Source organism: Abramis brama (assembly GCF_963993115.1).
Source record: "Abramis brama genome assembly, chromosome: 23".
Lineage (NCBI taxonomy): Eukaryota > Metazoa > Chordata > Actinopteri > Cypriniformes > Leuciscidae > Abramis > Abramis brama.
The window spans coordinates 23,949,546-23,969,193 of NC_139985.1; the positions used below are offsets into that span (position 1 = coordinate 23,949,546).

The 19,648-nt window shown below is 36.2% G+C and overlaps 1 protein-coding gene across 1 annotated transcript; it reads left to right on the forward strand.

The window, feature by feature from the left end:
- Positions 1-238: 238 nt before the first annotated feature.
- comp (cartilage oligomeric matrix protein) lies at positions 239-15,782 on the forward strand. The gene is made up of 20 exons (XM_084100934.1): positions 239-357; positions 1,765-1,838; positions 5,807-5,858; positions 5,950-6,098; positions 7,397-7,534; positions 7,615-7,689; positions 9,478-9,630; positions 9,716-9,820; positions 9,955-10,062; positions 12,278-12,437; positions 12,515-12,633; positions 12,926-12,978; positions 13,064-13,257; positions 13,598-13,776; positions 13,866-13,914; positions 14,000-14,196; positions 14,293-14,465; positions 14,567-14,706; positions 15,300-15,387; positions 15,676-15,782. The coding sequence occupies exons 1-19, from the start codon at positions 282-284 to the stop codon at positions 15,353-15,355; spliced, it is 2,250 nt and encodes a 749-aa protein (XP_083957060.1). The 5' UTR covers positions 239-281; the 3' UTR covers positions 15,356-15,387; positions 15,676-15,782.
- Positions 15,783-19,648: the final 3,866 nt, after the last annotated feature.

Below are 19,648 nucleotides of genomic sequence, written 5' to 3' on the forward strand. Positions count from 1 at the left end.
TCAGAAAACAAGTAGGCTAACTCTTGATCATCGGTTATGTTGTGTGTGTGTGTGTGTGTGTGTGTGTGTGTGTGTGTGTGTGTGTGTGTGTGTGGGAGAGAGACTCAAATCCAAGTATTTTTTGCCCCGGCTTTACACGTGAACCTTGGAATGGAATGAAAGGTGTGATCTGTGAAGAACCAGACTGCAGATGACGTCAGAGACGTGGTATAAAAGCAGAGGAGACACAGACACACTCAGAACTTTAGATCTGCTGCCCTCCTCAGACACAGGCACTGAACATGCTGTGGACTCTCTTGTTCAGCTGCAGCTTTTATCTGCACAGCGATCTGGTTTTGGCTCAAGGAATATCCAGAGGTGAGTTGACTTTCTTCATAAAATGTATATTTTTGTTGTATCTTATAAATATTCCGAAATCTGAAAGTCTTTGTAGAGGAATATCTAAAGTACACTGCAAGATTATTTCAGAGAATATATTCATAACCATATGTATGAGTTATATATAATAATATAAACATTATTATTATTATTTTTTTTTTATTTATTTTTTACAAAGCTCCTAGAAGTGTTTATGCTAAGAATCTTTATACTGTTTGCCAAGTAAGAGAACCTATCATGTGGGCAGGTTTTGAAATGCTTTAATAACATATATACAGCTGAATAGAACTTTCCATTCTGCAAAATGCAAGATAAAGATCAACATTTTAAGATGAATAACTGATAAGTTGAGCTTATGGAATCCTGGAATGCATATGGAAAACACTGATGTCGCTAATGGAAAGAGCACACTTCCCTTCTGTTTGTCTGGACTGCTCTCTCGGGAGGGGAACCTCTGACAGAAGCCCCTCCTACTAAGTTTGTCTCTTAGATTTTTATTTACTTATTTCTTTTTATTTAACATGTTCTTAAATTTACTGGAATCATCAATGGAGAAAATCTAAACCAAACCCTTATTAGGACCCTAACCCCACATCTAGAGCTGAGAAAGAAATGGTCTCAGGTTGATTTGATCATTCTGGTGTTGCTGCTCCTGTGGCTCATAAAATCCAGCCTCATAAATCTAAACTGCTACAGTTTATCTCCTGTCATAACAACACGTTCACACATGAGATTAATCAAAATGACGCATGATATTTGGGTTACATGTTATGGTCATGCTGAAACACAGAAAGCAGGATCCACCATTAGGCAACAAACTTAGACTGGCCTTTGCTATTCACAAACACACAGCATAAACACTCAAAATGTGTGTGAGACACAGATGTAATCCATTGGCAAATTACTATAATACAGTTCCTGACTGCTAAAATGTCAGATGCTGAAAAATCACCCACAGGGCCTGCAGGAAAAGCCATTATATTTTGAGCGGGGCCTTACAAGCATTAATCATGAAACTGTCCGGTTGTTCTTAGTTTACTGTTGAAACAGGTTTCAAAGGGATATTTCACCCAAAAATGAATATGAACACCCTTTTTTACACACCCTCATATCATTCTAAACCTGTATGACTTTATACTGCAGAAGAAAGACATTTAGCATAGTATTTAATGAGCTCAAAAAGATATAACAATAATATTTAATCATAAAAGTACCGTGTTTCATGCTTTATTGTAAGCCATTAGATACTGTAGCTGTGTGTGAACAGAAAGAAACTTAATACACAATGTTTGGTTTGGAAACATGAAGGTTCCAAACCAAGAATTATCTTTCGATAAATCAGCATGTTGCTAAATCACCTTTCTAATTCTACATTGTTTACTACAGATGGTGAGATTATCAAACAGATTAAAGGCACAAACCAGGAGCTTGCCGAAATCAAAGAACTACTGAAGCAACAGGTAATTCAGAAACCAAACGTAATGGGCTCTTCAATCATTTCCTTAAGTATGTCATTGTAAATTATCAAGGTAAATGACTTTGTATGAAACCTCTGGCATACACTAACAATCTTTATTTAACCCTCCTGTGCTCCTCATTTGGGAGTTAATACAATTAATACAGTATTTCAAGTTAAAATAGAGACTAGGCATTTAAAATCCATTTTTTGAAGGCAGATTAGCGCCATCTGGTGAGAGTAAAGAAAGAAAAACATGTAGGCCTAATACCATGGTGTAACCACTAGATTCATGAACAGCTCTCCAAAGAGAGGCTTTTTGACCGCGAAGACCAAAAGTGTGACTATTTTATTACGACCACTTAGCCTTTTCAAATCATGCCCTCAAATATATATTTTTGTGTGTGTATGTTCATATAGCAAATGCCATAAAAGTCAACATGTTTCGTACCATTACGATGAAGCTACGATTTTTTAAATTTTCTAAAATTGTTTGGTCAAAAGTGACAGAAGAGCACCAGAGCAGGGCCGTGCACAGACATTTTGAGGGGCAGTGGCTTAAACCAAAAAAGGGGGCACTATAAGGAGTTTGAATGAGGCAGTATCATCTTAATACAGAAAATTAAAAACAACTCTTTTATATGGGCAATAAGATTACAATTAGGATTTAGTGCAAAATCAAGTTATGTTGTTATAATTACTCTTCCAATTAAATAATTCAATGTCAATGCCAGTTTAACTGTCTGATGCTCAGTGGGCTCTCACTCTCTGAGCTGCCTCATCCTATGGAAGTAGTATAGACATTTAATTTAATATTATAGGCTACACTTAAAGTATAAATTGAAATGATATACAGGTTACAACAGTTATAAAGTCACACCGGGGTAAAATGCGCATTTGACTTAATTCTCTTTTATACCACTCAATGGCACAAATTCTGCTCAGCACTTTTTTTCATAAACGCTTTTGATGATGGACTTGGAAATTTGGCTGATCATTGACTTGATCAAAGTTGATTCTGTACTAATTTAATCTACTATTTTATGTATATTTTTTTTTATGTTTTAGACTTATGTAGCAATTTAAATACAAAGATCTCAAGAATCTTGTTTCTGTATTTTTAAAATGAAAATTATGACAGATAGCCTATATTTATTGAACAAACATTTATTATTTAATTTATCAAAATAACTCCAAAATTGTTATAAACTTTACTAAAGTGATTGGTTTGAACAAGTATCAACTTAGACATTATTAAAAGCATATTAATTTAGCTTAAGTATTTTTATCAATACTGTGTGTCTTACCATGCTGGTTTTACCCCGTGTGTACCTCCTTGCCACCTCATACATTAATAAGATTTTTAAACAAACCACCTTTCTGATTTATTTTCACACAAAATCTGTTGCTCCATAAATTTTCAAACATATATTGTTCTGCAATCATACACTGGGAGTAGTGAAAATTAGAATTCTTGTTCAATCAAATTATTTAACCTGATCTTATCTAATATAAATAACACTAATAAATAAATCACAAATAAATAAATAACATTTTCTGTTGTTTGCAGATTTTGTAGACAAAAAAACAATGCCTTCACAAAATTATAAGAACAGAGTGAGAAAGAGCAAAGACAAAGCCTATTCAACATTGCAAAAATTGAATCAAAGTTCTAGAAAGCCAGAGGGTAAATCATTATGTATAGAATATTTAGCAGACAGTTTTTCACACTTTAACTCCTGTAAATATATTTCCCATTATAATCAGTTGCCTTAGTTGATATAGTATCTATCTATAACATGCATCATATTTATAATATGTTAATGAGACCATATTAACATTATACATAATAAAAAGGTAATATACTATATATTATCTAAATGTGTTCTAATCTAAATGAATAGTACTTTAGTATAGAAGGTTACAAGGTGGCTAACGGCACAAAACACATTTGCTTTTCTTCCAAGAACATGGATGTTGCACGAGTTGTAACTTGTTAGCACTATTTGAAGACCAGGAGCAAAACATTTTGCGACAGAAATACAAAAACATATTACCAAAATACTAATTTTGTGGATCGACTACTGTCTGTAATGTGGATTGTAATTTGTAATCGACCTGTGAATGGGACGAAATTCTATTCTGAAACTGTCGTCGGAGAGCGGCACATGCTTGTCTACGAGTGACGCTGCGGAGCGAGCAGGAAAACACGGAGCGGATTAGCGGAATCAGTGGATCTTTAGCGGAGTGATAACAGAACGTTTTTATGGGAATCTTCTGGAGGGTTAGGGAGGGGGGCGAGGGGGGCGAGAGGGGCACCTCAGCTGATGAGGGCAGAAGGGCAGTGGCTCTAGCCACCGGGCCTCCCCCCTGTGCACGGCCCTGCACCAGAGGATATCATGACAGCATGCTGTGAGAAGGTCAAAGACCGTGATGTAAATGTTGATATCTTAACTATATTTGGAAGGAATTCCCTTGTTGAAATGTATACCACTTGTATCCCTTGTATACCACAGCTGTTGAACACACACAGAGACATACACACACAGAAACTTGCATTACCACCTCCAGTTGTGTATATATATACAGTGCAATGCATAAGTGAATACACCCATGCTAAAGTTGACTAAAAAGAGGAATAAAAAATCATATTTTGGAAATTGAACTTAATGCCTTAATTTAAAAAATTAGGAAAAATCCAACCTTTAAGGACACCAATTTTCTTTGTGAATGAATAATGTATCGTAAATAAATAAATGTTCTTCCTTAAAATACATGGTGCATAAGTGAGTACACCCCTATGTTAAATTCCCATAGAGGCAGGCAGATTTTTATTTTTAAGTATTTTTTTTTTTATTAAATTTTAGGATACTATGTATCCTGATAAAGTTCCCTTGGCCTTTGGAATTAAAATAGCCCCACATCATCACATAGCCTTCACCATACCTAGAGATTGGCATGGGATACTTTCCATAAGATCATCTCTCAATGCAAATCAAACTAGCTTTTAGGCTAACTGAAATAAAATCATGCCAATCTCTAGGTATGGTGAAGGCTATGTGATGATGTGGGGCTATTTTAATTCCAAAGGCCAAGGGAACTTTATCAGGATGCATAGTATCCTAAAAAAAAAAAAAAAAAAATACTTAAAAATAAAAATCTGCCTGCCTCTATGGGAATTTAACATAGGGGTGTACTCACTTATGCACCATGTATTTTAAGGAAGAACATTTATTTATTTACGATACATTATTCATTCACAAAGAAAATTGGTGTCCTTAAAGGTTGGATTTTTCCTAATTTTTTAAATTAAGGCATTAAGTTCAATTTCCAAAATATGATTTTTTATTCCTCTTTTTAGTCAACTTTAGCATGGGTGTATTCACTTATGCATTGCACTGTATATATATAATTTCAACAGCCTGTTGTCAATTAAGACTTACTTATTGTATAAATGAGCAATGTGTTCCTGGAGATACAAATGGTACAACAGAAAATTAATGCAATATTTTGAACAAAGATATGAAAATGTGTTAGAACCGATACATAAATATATTTGGTAATACTTCACAATACAATGGCACTAATATGCATTAATTCATGCTTAACTAATGCACAGATAATCGTATGACTCATGAAGAACTAAGATTAATAGATTAAGTATTATATGAATTGCTATTAATTAAATGTGTCATGATGTATTAATTAATAAAATATATGGTAGTATTAACTAATAGTGTAAATGAATGTGTTAATTACCACAATGGGTCGAAGCCATGCAATTCAACTTCCAGTTGTCTGCTTTAATTAATCATTAGCTAATGATTTGCAAAGGTATCATTATGTTATTTTACTTGTTGATAATTTTATTTTATATTATATATAACATTACTGCATATTAAAAAGTGAAATCACATTTTAGTTATTATACATTCTTACACAACACTGACAAATTAACAATTTGTTTTATAGATACAGGAAATAGTTTTCCTGAAGAACACGGTTATGGAGTGTGAAGCCTGTGGTGAGGAATTCTAAGCTTATCATTGCATCAGATTTATAATCGAGATTGTAACTGCTAAATATTGGATATTCATTCTCTCTTGTCCTTGTAGGCATGAGACCAGTAGATCCACAGCCTTCATGTGATCCCAACCCCTGCCACCCTGGTGTGGAATGCATTATGACACCCAGTGGCATCAAGTGTGGCCTGTGCCCGGAGGGCATGACAGGAAATGGAACTCACTGTACTGATGTTGATGAGGTGAGTGGGCTGTCTGAGCTGAAATAGGGTGAATTCCAATCAGAAGTGAGCATCCATACTCACTCCAAAGGGAGCTCTTGAAGTGGGGACTCTAGAGGGAGCAGGGAAATTGTGTCTTATAAGGTAGCAGTGTGTGAGTGTGTGCGTGTGTGTGTGCGTGCGTGCGTGTTCCTCCCTCTCTGCTCTCTATATAAAGCTTGCCGTCTCTTATTAGGATCATGCAGGTAGTCATTTTTACCTACTGTATCTAATATTAAGCACACATTTCTTAGCAAAAAAATGCGAATTTAAATTGCATGTGAAATGCATGACAAATATGTGGTAACAGGGTTATTTCAGCTATCTAAAACTAAACCATAAAAACTGTTACTCAAAATAAAATGAATGCTAACTGAAATAAAATAAAATATACAAAATTTTAACTAATTTCATTTCAGCTAGATGTCAAAGCATTTGTCATTTTCATTTAGTTCATCCTGATGTACTAAAATAACTAAAACTGAAATAAAAATGAATAACTCTATTAATAACTAAAAAATAACTATTCATAACTAAAAACTATGATTTTTTTTAAAGTAACTAGAAAAATGGCAAAACCATAAACAATTAATACTTGACCTAAAACTAAAATTAAATGAAATTAATTTGTCACAGCGAAACAAAAAAACTGATACAACTTATATTATTCTATTTATTCATAACTCCCCTGCCATCTATAGTAGTTTTAAAATGAATCGCAAGGACGATAAAATTGATAAAATTACTTTCTCAAAGTGACCATCGCATGCACTCTTCGCTAACGGCCTTGTGGAAGGGCCCTTCGTGAAGGTATTCGGTTGTTCCCTATTGTTTGGAACGGCCTTACAAATTAAGTCCCCTTCCCAAGGTGCCTTTCAAGGGCGAAAAACAGCATTTGGAATCCGCTGAACAACTTGAATTATTTTATTTATATGTTAACTCAGACTCTCCTGCCATCTAGCTTTAAAATGGCTCACATAACCATAAACGGTAAAAAATATTTCCTCAATTGCATGTACCCTTCACTAACGGACTTGTGGAAGGGCCCTTTATGAAGGGATTCACTTTCATTTGGAATGCCACTACAAATGGCATCCGCTTCCTGAGGTGTCTTTCTAGGGTGCTAAAATTCCGTTTTGAATTATCCCTTAGTCTTTTCTCTTAAGGATTTGTGGTGCTGTGTGGAACAATGTCTCTAAATATTTTTAAAGAACAAATATTTAATTTGTACTTCACTGCAGAGTAAGATTTTTGTTCTCTACTATTTCTTTGTTGTACAGTGTGCTGTAATGCCATGTCACATGGGGGTGAGATGCATTAACACATCACCTGGTTTCCGCTGTGGGCCCTGTCCAGCTGGGTACATGGGCCCCCAGGTGCAGGGGGTTGGACTCGCCTATGCATCTGCCAACAAACAGGTATCATTTTTATATGAGAATAATCATGAGGCAATCAATGGATAAAATGTTTGAAATTAAATGGAAACTATTATATGCAGGTCTGCGCAGACATTAATGAGTGTGCAAACTCAAATGGAGGCTGCGTGGAGAACTCCAACTGCATCAACACACCAGTGAGTGATGCTTTATGGTCTGTTGGTCACAGCAGCAGAGCTACGTTTAAAGCAGTGGTTCTTATCTGGTGGTTTGCAGGCCAAAAATTGGTTCTGCTATTGATACACTCTAAAAAGAGACTTCTGCCAGTAGTTACTTCTACCTGATCTGACACTAAAAATAACTTTTATCAACTAATGTGGTGAGGCAAGGAACCATTAAGGAACAGTTTGACTTGAATCAGTTTATTTACATGTGCCCATGTAATTAGGTGCCTATTTAATTTTAGATTAAAAATATTTTCAGTTGAAGGGTCACAGACATGACATGCACAAAAAATTTATATCATGGACACAAATTAAGAATTCATTCCCATGACTTGATCCCAATTAATTTATGGTCTTATCAATATGTTCCCTCGTTTTTGGTAAAACTCGTCACCTTTTATTAATTTGTTCCCACATTTTCGGCAAATCATGGCCAAATTGTATTAATTCTTTCCCTCGTTTTAGGTAAATTGTGGTCATGTTGTAATAGTGTTCCCTCATTTTAGTTAAATCATGGACACATTACTACAACGTGACCACAACCACAAAACGAGAACAAATTAATAAATTTAGGAAACAAATTAATAAGTGTGGGAACAAATTCCTAATTCATGCAAAATATATGTATCCAAACTATAAGGTATTTTGGAACAAATTCATCTGTTCAGCTAAAGCTAGCTAAATTAGGCAGATCCTAACATATGCAGGTTGCGTGACATGCCCTTATCCTTAAATACAATTAACAGAACTGTGTAAGATAACAAAAATAGAGCCAGACTTCATTAAATACTGGTTATAGATTTGATATTAGCTGAGTCCCAATTCAGAGGCTGCATCCTTTGAAGGCTGCCTTGGATACATCCCAAGATTCATTGCACACCGGGGATGACACCGGATTTTTTTACACTTTTTTAGGTTTACACCGTTACACCCACTTTTAAATGTAAGTATAGTCCTTATTCACAGCAGCGCCATCTTTGATTTTAAATGGGAATGAAACCAAGGCTGTGAGGGATAGACATACATCTCTTCAGTGAGGTTTACTGATATCTTTGTCTTTGGATTGTCCTGCTGACGAAACACTGCAAAAATATCTTTCCAAGAAATTGCAGTACACAAAAAACTCCAGACAACATGAGCTGTGGAAAAGTGACCTAGGAGCTTTATACAGTTTTATTTTTTCTATTTTTTTTTTACAGCAGATACTATTGAAAACACAGTAAGGCTATCCCTCACAGCCTCACTTTCATGCCTGTCACTGCTCTGAATGAGGTCTATTGGGTTTCAACTTACTTGAATATCTGAATATCAAAGCATAGACTGTAAAAAATATGGCTGCAGTGTCCACGACGTCACCCATAGGTTTCTGAAGAGCATTTTTGAAGCCTAAAGTGGGCGGAGCCGGCCATCACCATCTTGGCAGCGCATCACTCCCGGATAACAGAAAATGGGGTTCTTTTCATCAAAGAGGTTCAAAGGACACAAGATATTGATATATTTTACCAAGATACAATTTTATAGATAATTTCTGCTCTTTATTATATACATAAATTGATCATGGTGAACATATTTACATAAGTTGTGAACCCTGAATTGGATCACAGCTATTTTGTTGGCTCACCACAATGCAACATAAAAACTAATCAAACCAGATGATAACCACTGGTCTACAAATTTGGATAAATTGATTCATATCAATCAGTGGGATCATCTTTCTTTTCATTCACCTTGTTTATATGAATCATTGTATGTTTATGGCAGGGCTCTTTTCGTTGTGACCGCTGTAAGACTGGTTTTGTTGGGGATCAGGCGAAAGGCTGCAAACCTGAGCGGTCTTGTGGTAATGGTCAGCCCAATCCTTGCCATACCAGCGCAGAATGCATTGTTCATCGTGATGGACAAATTGAATGTGCAGTAAGTCAATGATCATATTTGACATATTTCACATTATGCAAACTCCTATAGATGTGACTAGCCTAACTGATATAATCTGTTTTAGTGTGGAATTGGTTGGGCTGGGAATGGATACTTGTGCGGAACAGACACTGATATTGATGGCTTTCCTGATGAAAAGTTGGAATGTGTGGAAAGAAACTGTGCAAAGGTAAACAACAACAACAACAAAAACAAAAACAAGAATAAAGATGTATTGCACTAAGCATTAAGTAAAAACAAAGTAAAAAGTGAAGAACTTGTTAAAAACTCAAGTGTTGAGGTCTCAGTAAAATGCTTTTCTAGGACAACTGCCTCACTGTTCCAAACTCCGGCCAAGAAGATGCAGACAAAGATAACATTGGTGATGCATGTGATGATGATGCAGATGGAGATGGGATCCTAAACACAGAGGTCAGAGGTCACCACACCACCTTGGTTAAATGCAGTGTTATAATATCACCTGATAGACAGTTGTAATCAAAATTATTTAACCCCCATTGCAAATCCGGTTTATTGGCAAAATTGACAGACTTTTAGCTTTTTGCAATGAACAAATTAAACAAAAGTAATTGAAATAGCTCAACACAAAAAATGTTTCAAGTGGTTTTCCCAAATTCAACTGAAAATGCAACTTTTACTGACTTTTGCAGTCTCAAAATTATTCAACCCCTCCGAATAGAATCCCTCACAGCAGCACAAATCTGCAAAACAGGTGTTGTCTGAAAGGACAGTTCCGGTGAAAAATGAACCTGGGGGTAATTAACACATGGTTACCGAGTCGATCGTTCCCTGGGATGCGTTTTCATGAAAATCGAATGTAAAGAGTTTTATCTCTAAAAACAGATTAGCTTATAACGCTAGTATATGGGGCACAGAGAAAGTAAAAGTAAATCGCTAGTTAATACCACTAACAAGGCTCAAAATAGCCTCACACTAACACGGTAGCATAATGAGGGTCCCTACATGCAAACCGAAGCATTGAGAACTTTGTAAGTGTACAGACAGTTTAATAAGAAGAGACTTTATAAAGACAGAACATTACGCGTTTACAGACAGGCGTCATCTTGGAAAACAGTCTCGACTAATCGAGTCACGAACGCCGCGCTACGTTATATTTCACAAACGTAATTCCTATCAACCAGCTCACTTAGCACGGCGTTCGTGACTTGATTAGTCGAGACTGTTTTCCAAGATGACGCCTGCCTGTAAACGCGTAATGTTCTGTCTTTATAAAGTATCTTCTTATTAAACTGTCTGTACACTTACAAAGTTCTCAATGCTTCGGTTTGCATGTAAGGACCCTCATTATGCTACCGTGTTAGTGTGAGGCTATTTTGAGCCTTGTTAGTGGTATTAACTAGCGATTTACTTTTACTTACTCTGTGCCCCATATACTAGCGTTATAAGCTAATCTGTTTTTAGAGATAAAACTCTTTACATTCGATTTTCATGAAAACGCATCCCAGGGAACGATCGACTCGGTAACCATGTGTTAATTACCCCTAGGTTCATTTTTCACCGGAATTGTCCTTTAAGCACACCTGATGCAACTAATCAAGGGCTTCATTAGTTGCACTATGTTTGCTTGAGCTAGAACACATGAAATATCTGAACTGGCTAGGTTTGTTAAGTGTCACATTGAACTGCATGTTAGAAATTTGGTTAAGAATGGTCCAACAAGTTAAGAGAAGATATCATCACCCTTCACAAACAAAGAACAGGACACAAAAATATCGCGAATTCATTAAATGTTCCTAGAGACAGCGTTGGAATTATGGTTTGGACGTTCAAAGTTAAAGGAACAGTGGTTACACTACCTGGACGGGCAGAAAAAGGAAGCTATCAACGGCTGCTGCCAGATTTCTGAGAATGCAGGTTCAGAAATTTGTTCATTGCAAACTGCTGAAAGTTTAAAAATGTTGCCAATAAACCTGATTTGCAATGGGGGTTGAATAATTCTGATTAAAACTGTATGCTGTCTGCTGCCTTCTTAGGAAGCATCCTAATCCAAATGGAACTTCATTCAAGTGATTGAACTGGACTGAACATTCTACATAGGCAACAGTTTTGCACAGCATACATAATGCTGCATGTAAATGGAGAGGAGACTTGACTCACTACTGATTCTAATACAGTTCGATGTTAGCGTGTTGTTCAGCTAATATTACACTTAAAATATTACATTAAAATGCATATCACAGACAAAGCTCATTAAGGGAAATTTCCTGGATTGGCTTCTTCATAAAGATATTTGTGATGCTGCCTTAGAATCTTGTCAAATGCTAACTTAGAAGGTTGCTGCTTACCTTTTAAAACATACTTTATGTTGGGATTATGCCCAGTGTTGTCTATATAGGCATTTTGGGAGCTGTAAGCCTAAACCAGGGTTCACCAATCTCGGTCCTGGAGGGCCGCTGTCCTGCAGAGTTTAGCTCCAACCCCAATTAAACACACCTGAACCAGCTAATCAAGGTTTCACTAGGCATACTAGAAACTTTCAAACAGGTAGTTGGAGCTGGTTGGAGCTAAACTCTGCAGGGACAGCGGCCCTCCAGGACCGAGATTGGTGAACCCTGGCCTAAACTACCAGTTCTCATGACCATCTTACTGCTTACTTCTCTGATAGGACAACTGTGTGCTCGTCCCCAATATCAATCAGAAGAATATTGATCAGGATGATTATGGAGACGCTTGTGATAATTGCCGTCTGATCAAAAACAATGATCAGAAGGATACAGATGGTGATGGTCAGGGTGATGAGTGTGATGATGACATTGACGGGGATGGTAAGACTTTAGATATGTCCTTCATTGGGTTACTATGAACAGCTGCATTGGTCCAACTGAGAAGGTTTGCTTTCTAGGAATAAAAAATGATAAGGATAACTGCAAAAAGGTACCAAACCGTGACCAGAAAGATCGAGATGGTGATAATGTTGGTGATGCTTGTGACAGCTGTCCCTACGTCCGCAACCCTGATCAGGTCTGATTAACTCTTTATTAATTTCTCACTTGTAACTTCTCTCTTCTCTTTACCCAGAATGGTTTGATGTCAGAATTTGTTTTTAGAGTGCACACCCGATCCCGCTTAAAAAAAAGTGGTCTGGGTGTGGTCTTGCAAATTTTGGTACCCAAAGATCTGGTTGTCCAGACTCAAAAGTACAATGTAAAAAAGAGACTGCAGAGTGATAGAGGTGGAATAAAACTCTGAATCCAATAAATTGAGGTATTAAAAAAGCCTACATAACTCATGATTCTCCTTCTTTCTGTTACAGATGGATGTGGATAATGATTTAATTGGTGATCCTTGTGACACCAACAAAGACAGGTATTACAAAACTCCAAATGTTGGTTCCCATTGGTAACACCCATAATCAGAATGTTCAATCCAATGCTTTGGTCTCTATCCTCAGTGATGGAGATGGGCATCAGGACTCACGAGACAACTGTCCTGCAGTTATCAACAGCTCCCAGCTAGACACAGACAAGGATGGCATTGGAGATGAATGTGATGATGATGATGACAACGATGGCATTCCCGATCTCCTTCCACCTGGTCCAGACAACTGTCGTCTGATTCCAAACCCACTGCAGGAGGACTTTGATGGTCAGGTTTTAAAGCTTGGAAACCTTACTTTATGTCAAACTGTTATACTAATACCATTATTCTGAATTAAATAATCTCCTGTTCAAAAGACCAACATATGTTGTGTTTTGGATGATGGTCCCCAATATGGAATACTGGTGTTTCAACCAGCCTTCTTAACTAGTTTAACTGAAAAGACTTTATGAACCATATTGACCAACACCAAACCAACAAACCTTTTTTCAGCAGGGTTACAACCCTTCTTGTGGATTGTTTTCAGCCAGTTTCTGATCTTGTTGGTTTGTCGTATATATGTCAGATCATAATCATCTGCATAATTTTCTTGACTGTTGATTTGCAGGTGATGGCATTGGCAACGTTTGTGAGAATGACTTTGACAATGACACATTTAGCGACAGCATTGACGTTTGTCCTGAGAATGCTGAGGTCACTCTCACCGACTTCAGAACCTATCAGACTGTAGTTCTAGATCCAGAGGGTGATGCGCAGATCGATCCAAACTGGGTGGTGCTTAATCAGGTCTGTCTGCCTCTTTCTGCCTCATAGATGGTGGCAGTCAAAGTTCTCACAGTGTGAATTTACTAAGCAATGCTCATCCTTTTTAACAGGGAAGAGAGATTGTTCAGACCATGAACAGTGACCCTGGACTGGCTGTAGGTAAGAGACTATGACAAGGAAAAACAGCATAGTGGATGTACTGTCAAGTTGATTCCAAGCTTAACTCCTCTGGTTACTCCAACAGGCTACACAGCATTCAATGGTGTGGACTTTGAAGGGACGTTTCATGTGAATACTGAGACGGATGATGACTATGCAGGCTTTATCTTTGGCTATCAGGACAGCTCAAGCTTCTATGTGGTAATGTGGAAGCAAGTGGAGCAGATTTACTGGCAAGCCAATCCTTTCCGAGCTGTAGCTGAGCCTGGTATCCAACTAAAGGTGTGATCTGGTTTCTTTAAGTGCAGAGTAACAACTTTTATTGCTCGGATCAAATATAGTATCAGGTTTTTTTTTTTTTTTTTTTTTTTTTGGTAGGCAGTGAAATCAGACACGGGACCTGGAGAAAACTTGCGGAATTCACTCTGGCACACAGGTGACTCAACTAACCAGGTGAAACTCTTGTGGAAAGACTCCAGAAATGTTGGCTGGAAAGACAAGACGTCTTACCGCTGGTTCCTGCAGCACAGACCCCAAGAAGGCTATATTAGGTATAATCAGATGGACAATGTTTCATCTGCAAATCCTTTTTTTCATTTGCAATATTGTTTTATGCATGTTTAGGTAAATACTCTGCATATCTTGCATGCAGGGTTCGGTTCTATGAAGGTCAGCAGATGGTAGCAGACACAGGAATTATTATTGACACAACCATGAGAGGAGGCAGACTGGGAGTTTTCTGCTTCTCTCAGGAGAACATCATCTGGGCCAACCTGCGCTACAGATGCAATGGTCAGTTATTTTGATAAAATATATTTTGCGTACATTAGAAAATAAGTAAACAGTCTACACTCACTCAAAGAGCTTACTCTCAGGCCAATAAATAATCTGAATTCCCAACAGTTCTACACATCCTTGGGCACTTGCTTGCTCATTTATTATTTTGGCTAATTTGAAAATACTTAAAGCTACCAATAGGAGTACAGTACTCCTAAATGTTTAACATATTTTACTTTTTTTTAAGTTATCATGAAATAAAAAAATCTATTGATTTTCATTTATACAAAATAAAGGTAAATACATATTTCAAGTCTTTTTTAAGCATGATTCATTAAATCATGTTATTTCAAATTTATGACAAATTCAAATTTATTACAATAATTCCTTTTTGGATGACCGTTTTTCATGATCCAGTTCCCATTGGACTTCACTTGGAAGACTTTATACATTTTGCAGAATCCAGCAGATTTTCCCTTTGAAAAAAGTGCAGAATCATCTTTTTTTTTGTATTATTAAGGTAAAATGTGTAATATGGGTATACAAAATTCACAGTCTCTGAGGAGAAAATGATACAATTCTATTGTATTTCCTCTTTGTTTTTGCAGATACAATCCCAGAGGACTTTGAGACATTCAGAACCCAGCAAATCCAGCTTTTTTAAACCCAAACTCAACATCAGTTATTTTTTACAAGGTTAATGTGTTTTGAGTTGTATATTTCTGTCATGTGTTTCATTTTTTATACTTTAAGAACAACAGTGGACAAGCCTTCTTTAAAACCCCAAATGACTGACAGATACACTGATGACACTGCATTAGCACTGAGGTCACAAACACCAGAATTTAAATATATATATGTATTTTAAAAACACGTACAGAAATACAGGTTACAAAATATAAATGATATAACAAGAAGGCTCTGATATATGCAGCTGAGACATCATGCACGTCCATATTTAGCTTCTTTTTTTTTTCTGAGAAAGGAAAAGGACCAGCAATACAACAAAGACAAAATCAGTTCCTTCTACAATCAATTACCACAAACAGGAGACAAAGATGACCACACCAGCACAGCGACTATAGAACTGGGCCTCTGGATAGATCCAACCCAATGAAAGCTCTAGACAACCACAAATTATATGTCCTAATATACCGTTAATTCCAATAAAGAGCGAGCACTGTTTATGCTCACAAAATGAAAGATCACAAAGATTTGATGTGCATTCTGTAATCTAACACTCTCATGAGTGGTTTGTTTACAATGTCTTTTAATACTTATTAACCTGCCTTAAGTGAGATGACAGTTGACGAAATAAAAAATATATCATCTTTACAGAAAGAAATCAATGTAGATGGCACTTAGTTTATGCTAATGCTATGAGTAAAGGGGAAGGGTTGTTATACTGATCAGCGCTATCCTATGGGTCACTATCATTATGTTTATCAAGAAGTACATCCCATCTAGTCAACTACGTCCTTATTAGTCTTAATGGTACGGACATGGTAATCATGGTCACTAACTGCTTAGCAGTTCTATTAAGGCTTAAAGGGGAATTTACGCTAAAGGGGGTTTGCTCTCACACAAATAACCAGGACACAAATTAACAAGTCCAACATACATGTAAGTGCTGTTAGCTAAAACCGCTCCAATAAAATGCCCCAAACAGGCAGTTTGGCTGCATGCTGCATGTTCATCAACAACAGATTATTTGACCAATAAACACATGCAGTCTGCCCACATCTCCTAATGTTTAACATCGTAAAGCAACAAACAGACTGAGCCCTTTTTTCGGTTTGCATTGGGAAGTCACATATACGCTTCCAGAATTGTTTTCCCTCTGAATTATCAGTGCAATACAGAGAACAGTTCACAAAGAACACCTTCACAATAAACTGGGGGAAAATGCATGTACAGGGTTGAACAGTCGGCATTCTCAGAAAGTAAAACAGTCCAAGTTTCATGAGCAAAGCCATGGCTGAAGCCCCTAGGAGCAACAGCCAGAAGATTTTGAAGTAATGCACATACGTCAGTATGAAAGCTGCCATATCTTCCAGATTTCTGACAGGATTTCAAATGGAAACTCAAGATGCAAGGGCTGAACAAATCGATAGGGAAGGGGAATGACCCAACTGAAGTTAACAAACATGCTACAACTGTGATGAACAGAAAAATGCTACTGTGACCCCAAAAAAGCCAACATAACAGATCATTAAAAAAACAACAAAGAAACAAAAGTGCTTTGGTCAAGCATTGCCAAGCAGGTCATTTGGTGTAATGCACTATAATAACACGGAGCCCCATAAATACATTCCATTTCTAAACATGATCATAGACGTAGTTATCAGTGATAAACCAGTAAAATTATACCACTAGCATTAATTAAAACATGCACGGTGTCTCTGGAATCTATTTTGTTTTATGTTCAGTGAATCTTTTTACTGGAATCAGCCAAGCTAATGAAGACCTCGTTCTCTAAAGGTATTTTCTCATTTTGACATGCTGTCGTCATATTCCTGTGATAAGCTTTATGTACACTGTTTTCAGGAAAAAAAGTGTCTGAGACAAACACGTTCATGGAAAACGTGAAAACAATATTAGAAATATTCTGAATGGCACAGTTTGAAGAATAAAATGTGAGTATTGCAGTTTTTGTTGTCTAATAAATATCCACCATCTGAGCCAATCCCTACTTCTCAGCCCTTAGTACACAATTCATATTCAAACAAAAATATTCCAGATTGATAGTTGATTAATGCTTTTAGTTTGCATAGGAATTACAAATGGGATTTGCACCGTTTTAATAGTTATTTCCTTGAAGGATCCAAATGTCCAAAATGTATCTGGCCAAAAAGGGCTAAACTCCACCAGGTTATTTATCCAAAGTAGCATAAACTTTGAGTTTTTGGATTGACAAATTAGATACAGTGGGGCCCAAATGTATAATTTCTTTAAATAAATCTAAAACATCTATATAAACTATATCATCCGCATAACAGTTTGACTAAAAAAAATCTATTCGATTTTGTGGTAACACTTTACAACAAGGTTCCATTTGTTAACATTTAACATAAACTACAATTAAAAAATACTTCTACAGCATTTATTCAATTTAGTTCATGTTAATTTCAACATTTACTAATACATTATTAAAATACTATATCTGTTAATATTTAATTCCTGAGATGACATGAAAGAACAATGAACAGTTGTATTTTTTTTAAATAACTTTAACAAACATTAATAAATACTGTAATAAATGTATTACTCATTGTTAGTTAATGTTACGTAATGCATTAACTAACATTAACTAATGAGACATTATCGTAAATTGTTGGCAAATTTCGTAGTATTTCAGTAACATTTTACAATAAGGTTCCATTAGTTAACATTGGTTAATGCACTATTACCAGCATTAACTAACAATGAGCAATACAATTGTTATAGTCATTATTAATCTTGTTAATAAAGTTAACACTGTTAACACTACTCCATAAAAATACAACTGGTCATTATTAGTTTATATTAGCTCAGATACAACAAGTTCTCTTTTTAATTGTTTTTGTTTTAGATTTTTTTTGAAATCCTACAACTTTCCAGGTTTGAATGAAAAAACCCCACTGCATATAGAGATCATAATGTCACTGAACTGTAAATGAGTGATTCCTTAATTCCTTCTAATAGCACAGAGGTCTTCAACCTTGCTTCTGGGGACCCACTGTCCTGCGAATTTGATTTCCAACCTGCTTCAGCACACCTGATTGTGTGCTTTCAAGCGATCCTGAAGAGCTGATTAGCTGATGCAGGTGTGTTTGATTAGAGTTGGAACTCAACTCTGCAGGACAGTGGGTCCCCAAGAGCAGGGTTAAAGACCTTTGCTATAGCACACAGGGCAAAAAACGTCACTTGATCAAAGTGCGACAGGGCTCGAACATACATGTGGGAATGAAAAACACAAACTCCGGTAAACAGCACAGAATAAGGAGCATTACTCTCCCCATGCCAGATGAATGACATCATCTTCACACAGAAACTTGAGTTATGTTTGGCAGTACAAGTACAAACTATACAGCACTCAATACTAAACAAAATGGCATTGATAAAACAAGAATATCGAGAGGAAAACACTTTGGAGATTAGAAAATCACATCGACAGTTAAAAACAGCATTTTGTTCATATAAGGCAAAATCAGGTCCTCTCACAGTGTAGTGTTCAGCAGGTTTCTGCAGCAGCTCTTGGATCCCGTTTACTGACCACTGTTGAAGCGTACATTACAGCGATAACAGTAATCAAATCTTCAATTTGAATAACATATGCAAAACATACAGAAAGTCACGTGACAGTCCACAAAAACACCAAAATATGGGTTATATTTCTATCAAGAGACCGCTGTACTTTTGCTAGAAAATTTCATTAATTACTGGCAAATATTAAAAAACAAGAATGATAACACCAATTGTGACATCTTGAGATGTTTGGATGTTACAAAATGCTCGCAAATTGAAATGCCATGGAAGCCATTTTGTAAAAGCAAACTTTATGCCTTCCAGTGTACAATGAGCAACGCTCCCTTAAACCCTTAATACACAATCTGGGGGAGTAGTGCTCCTTACAGAAATATAATTAAATAATATATATATATATATATCTATTATTAAAAAAAAATAATTAAAATAAATACATATTATAAATAAATATGTCGATTTCACACACATAATTATACAGACGGATAATTCTTCATGGACATATGGCATAATTATGTAAACATTTTAAAATAGATGAAAGTTGGCAATTCACTTAATGTGACAAAATAATTGATAAACATACTGAAGTAAATATGAATTAATAAACATAATCACAATGGTGTGAACCATAAAAGATCCATATGCCGATGGAATCAAAAGGATAAACAAAACACAAAAATACATCAAGACAAACAGAAAATGCATGTTGGCG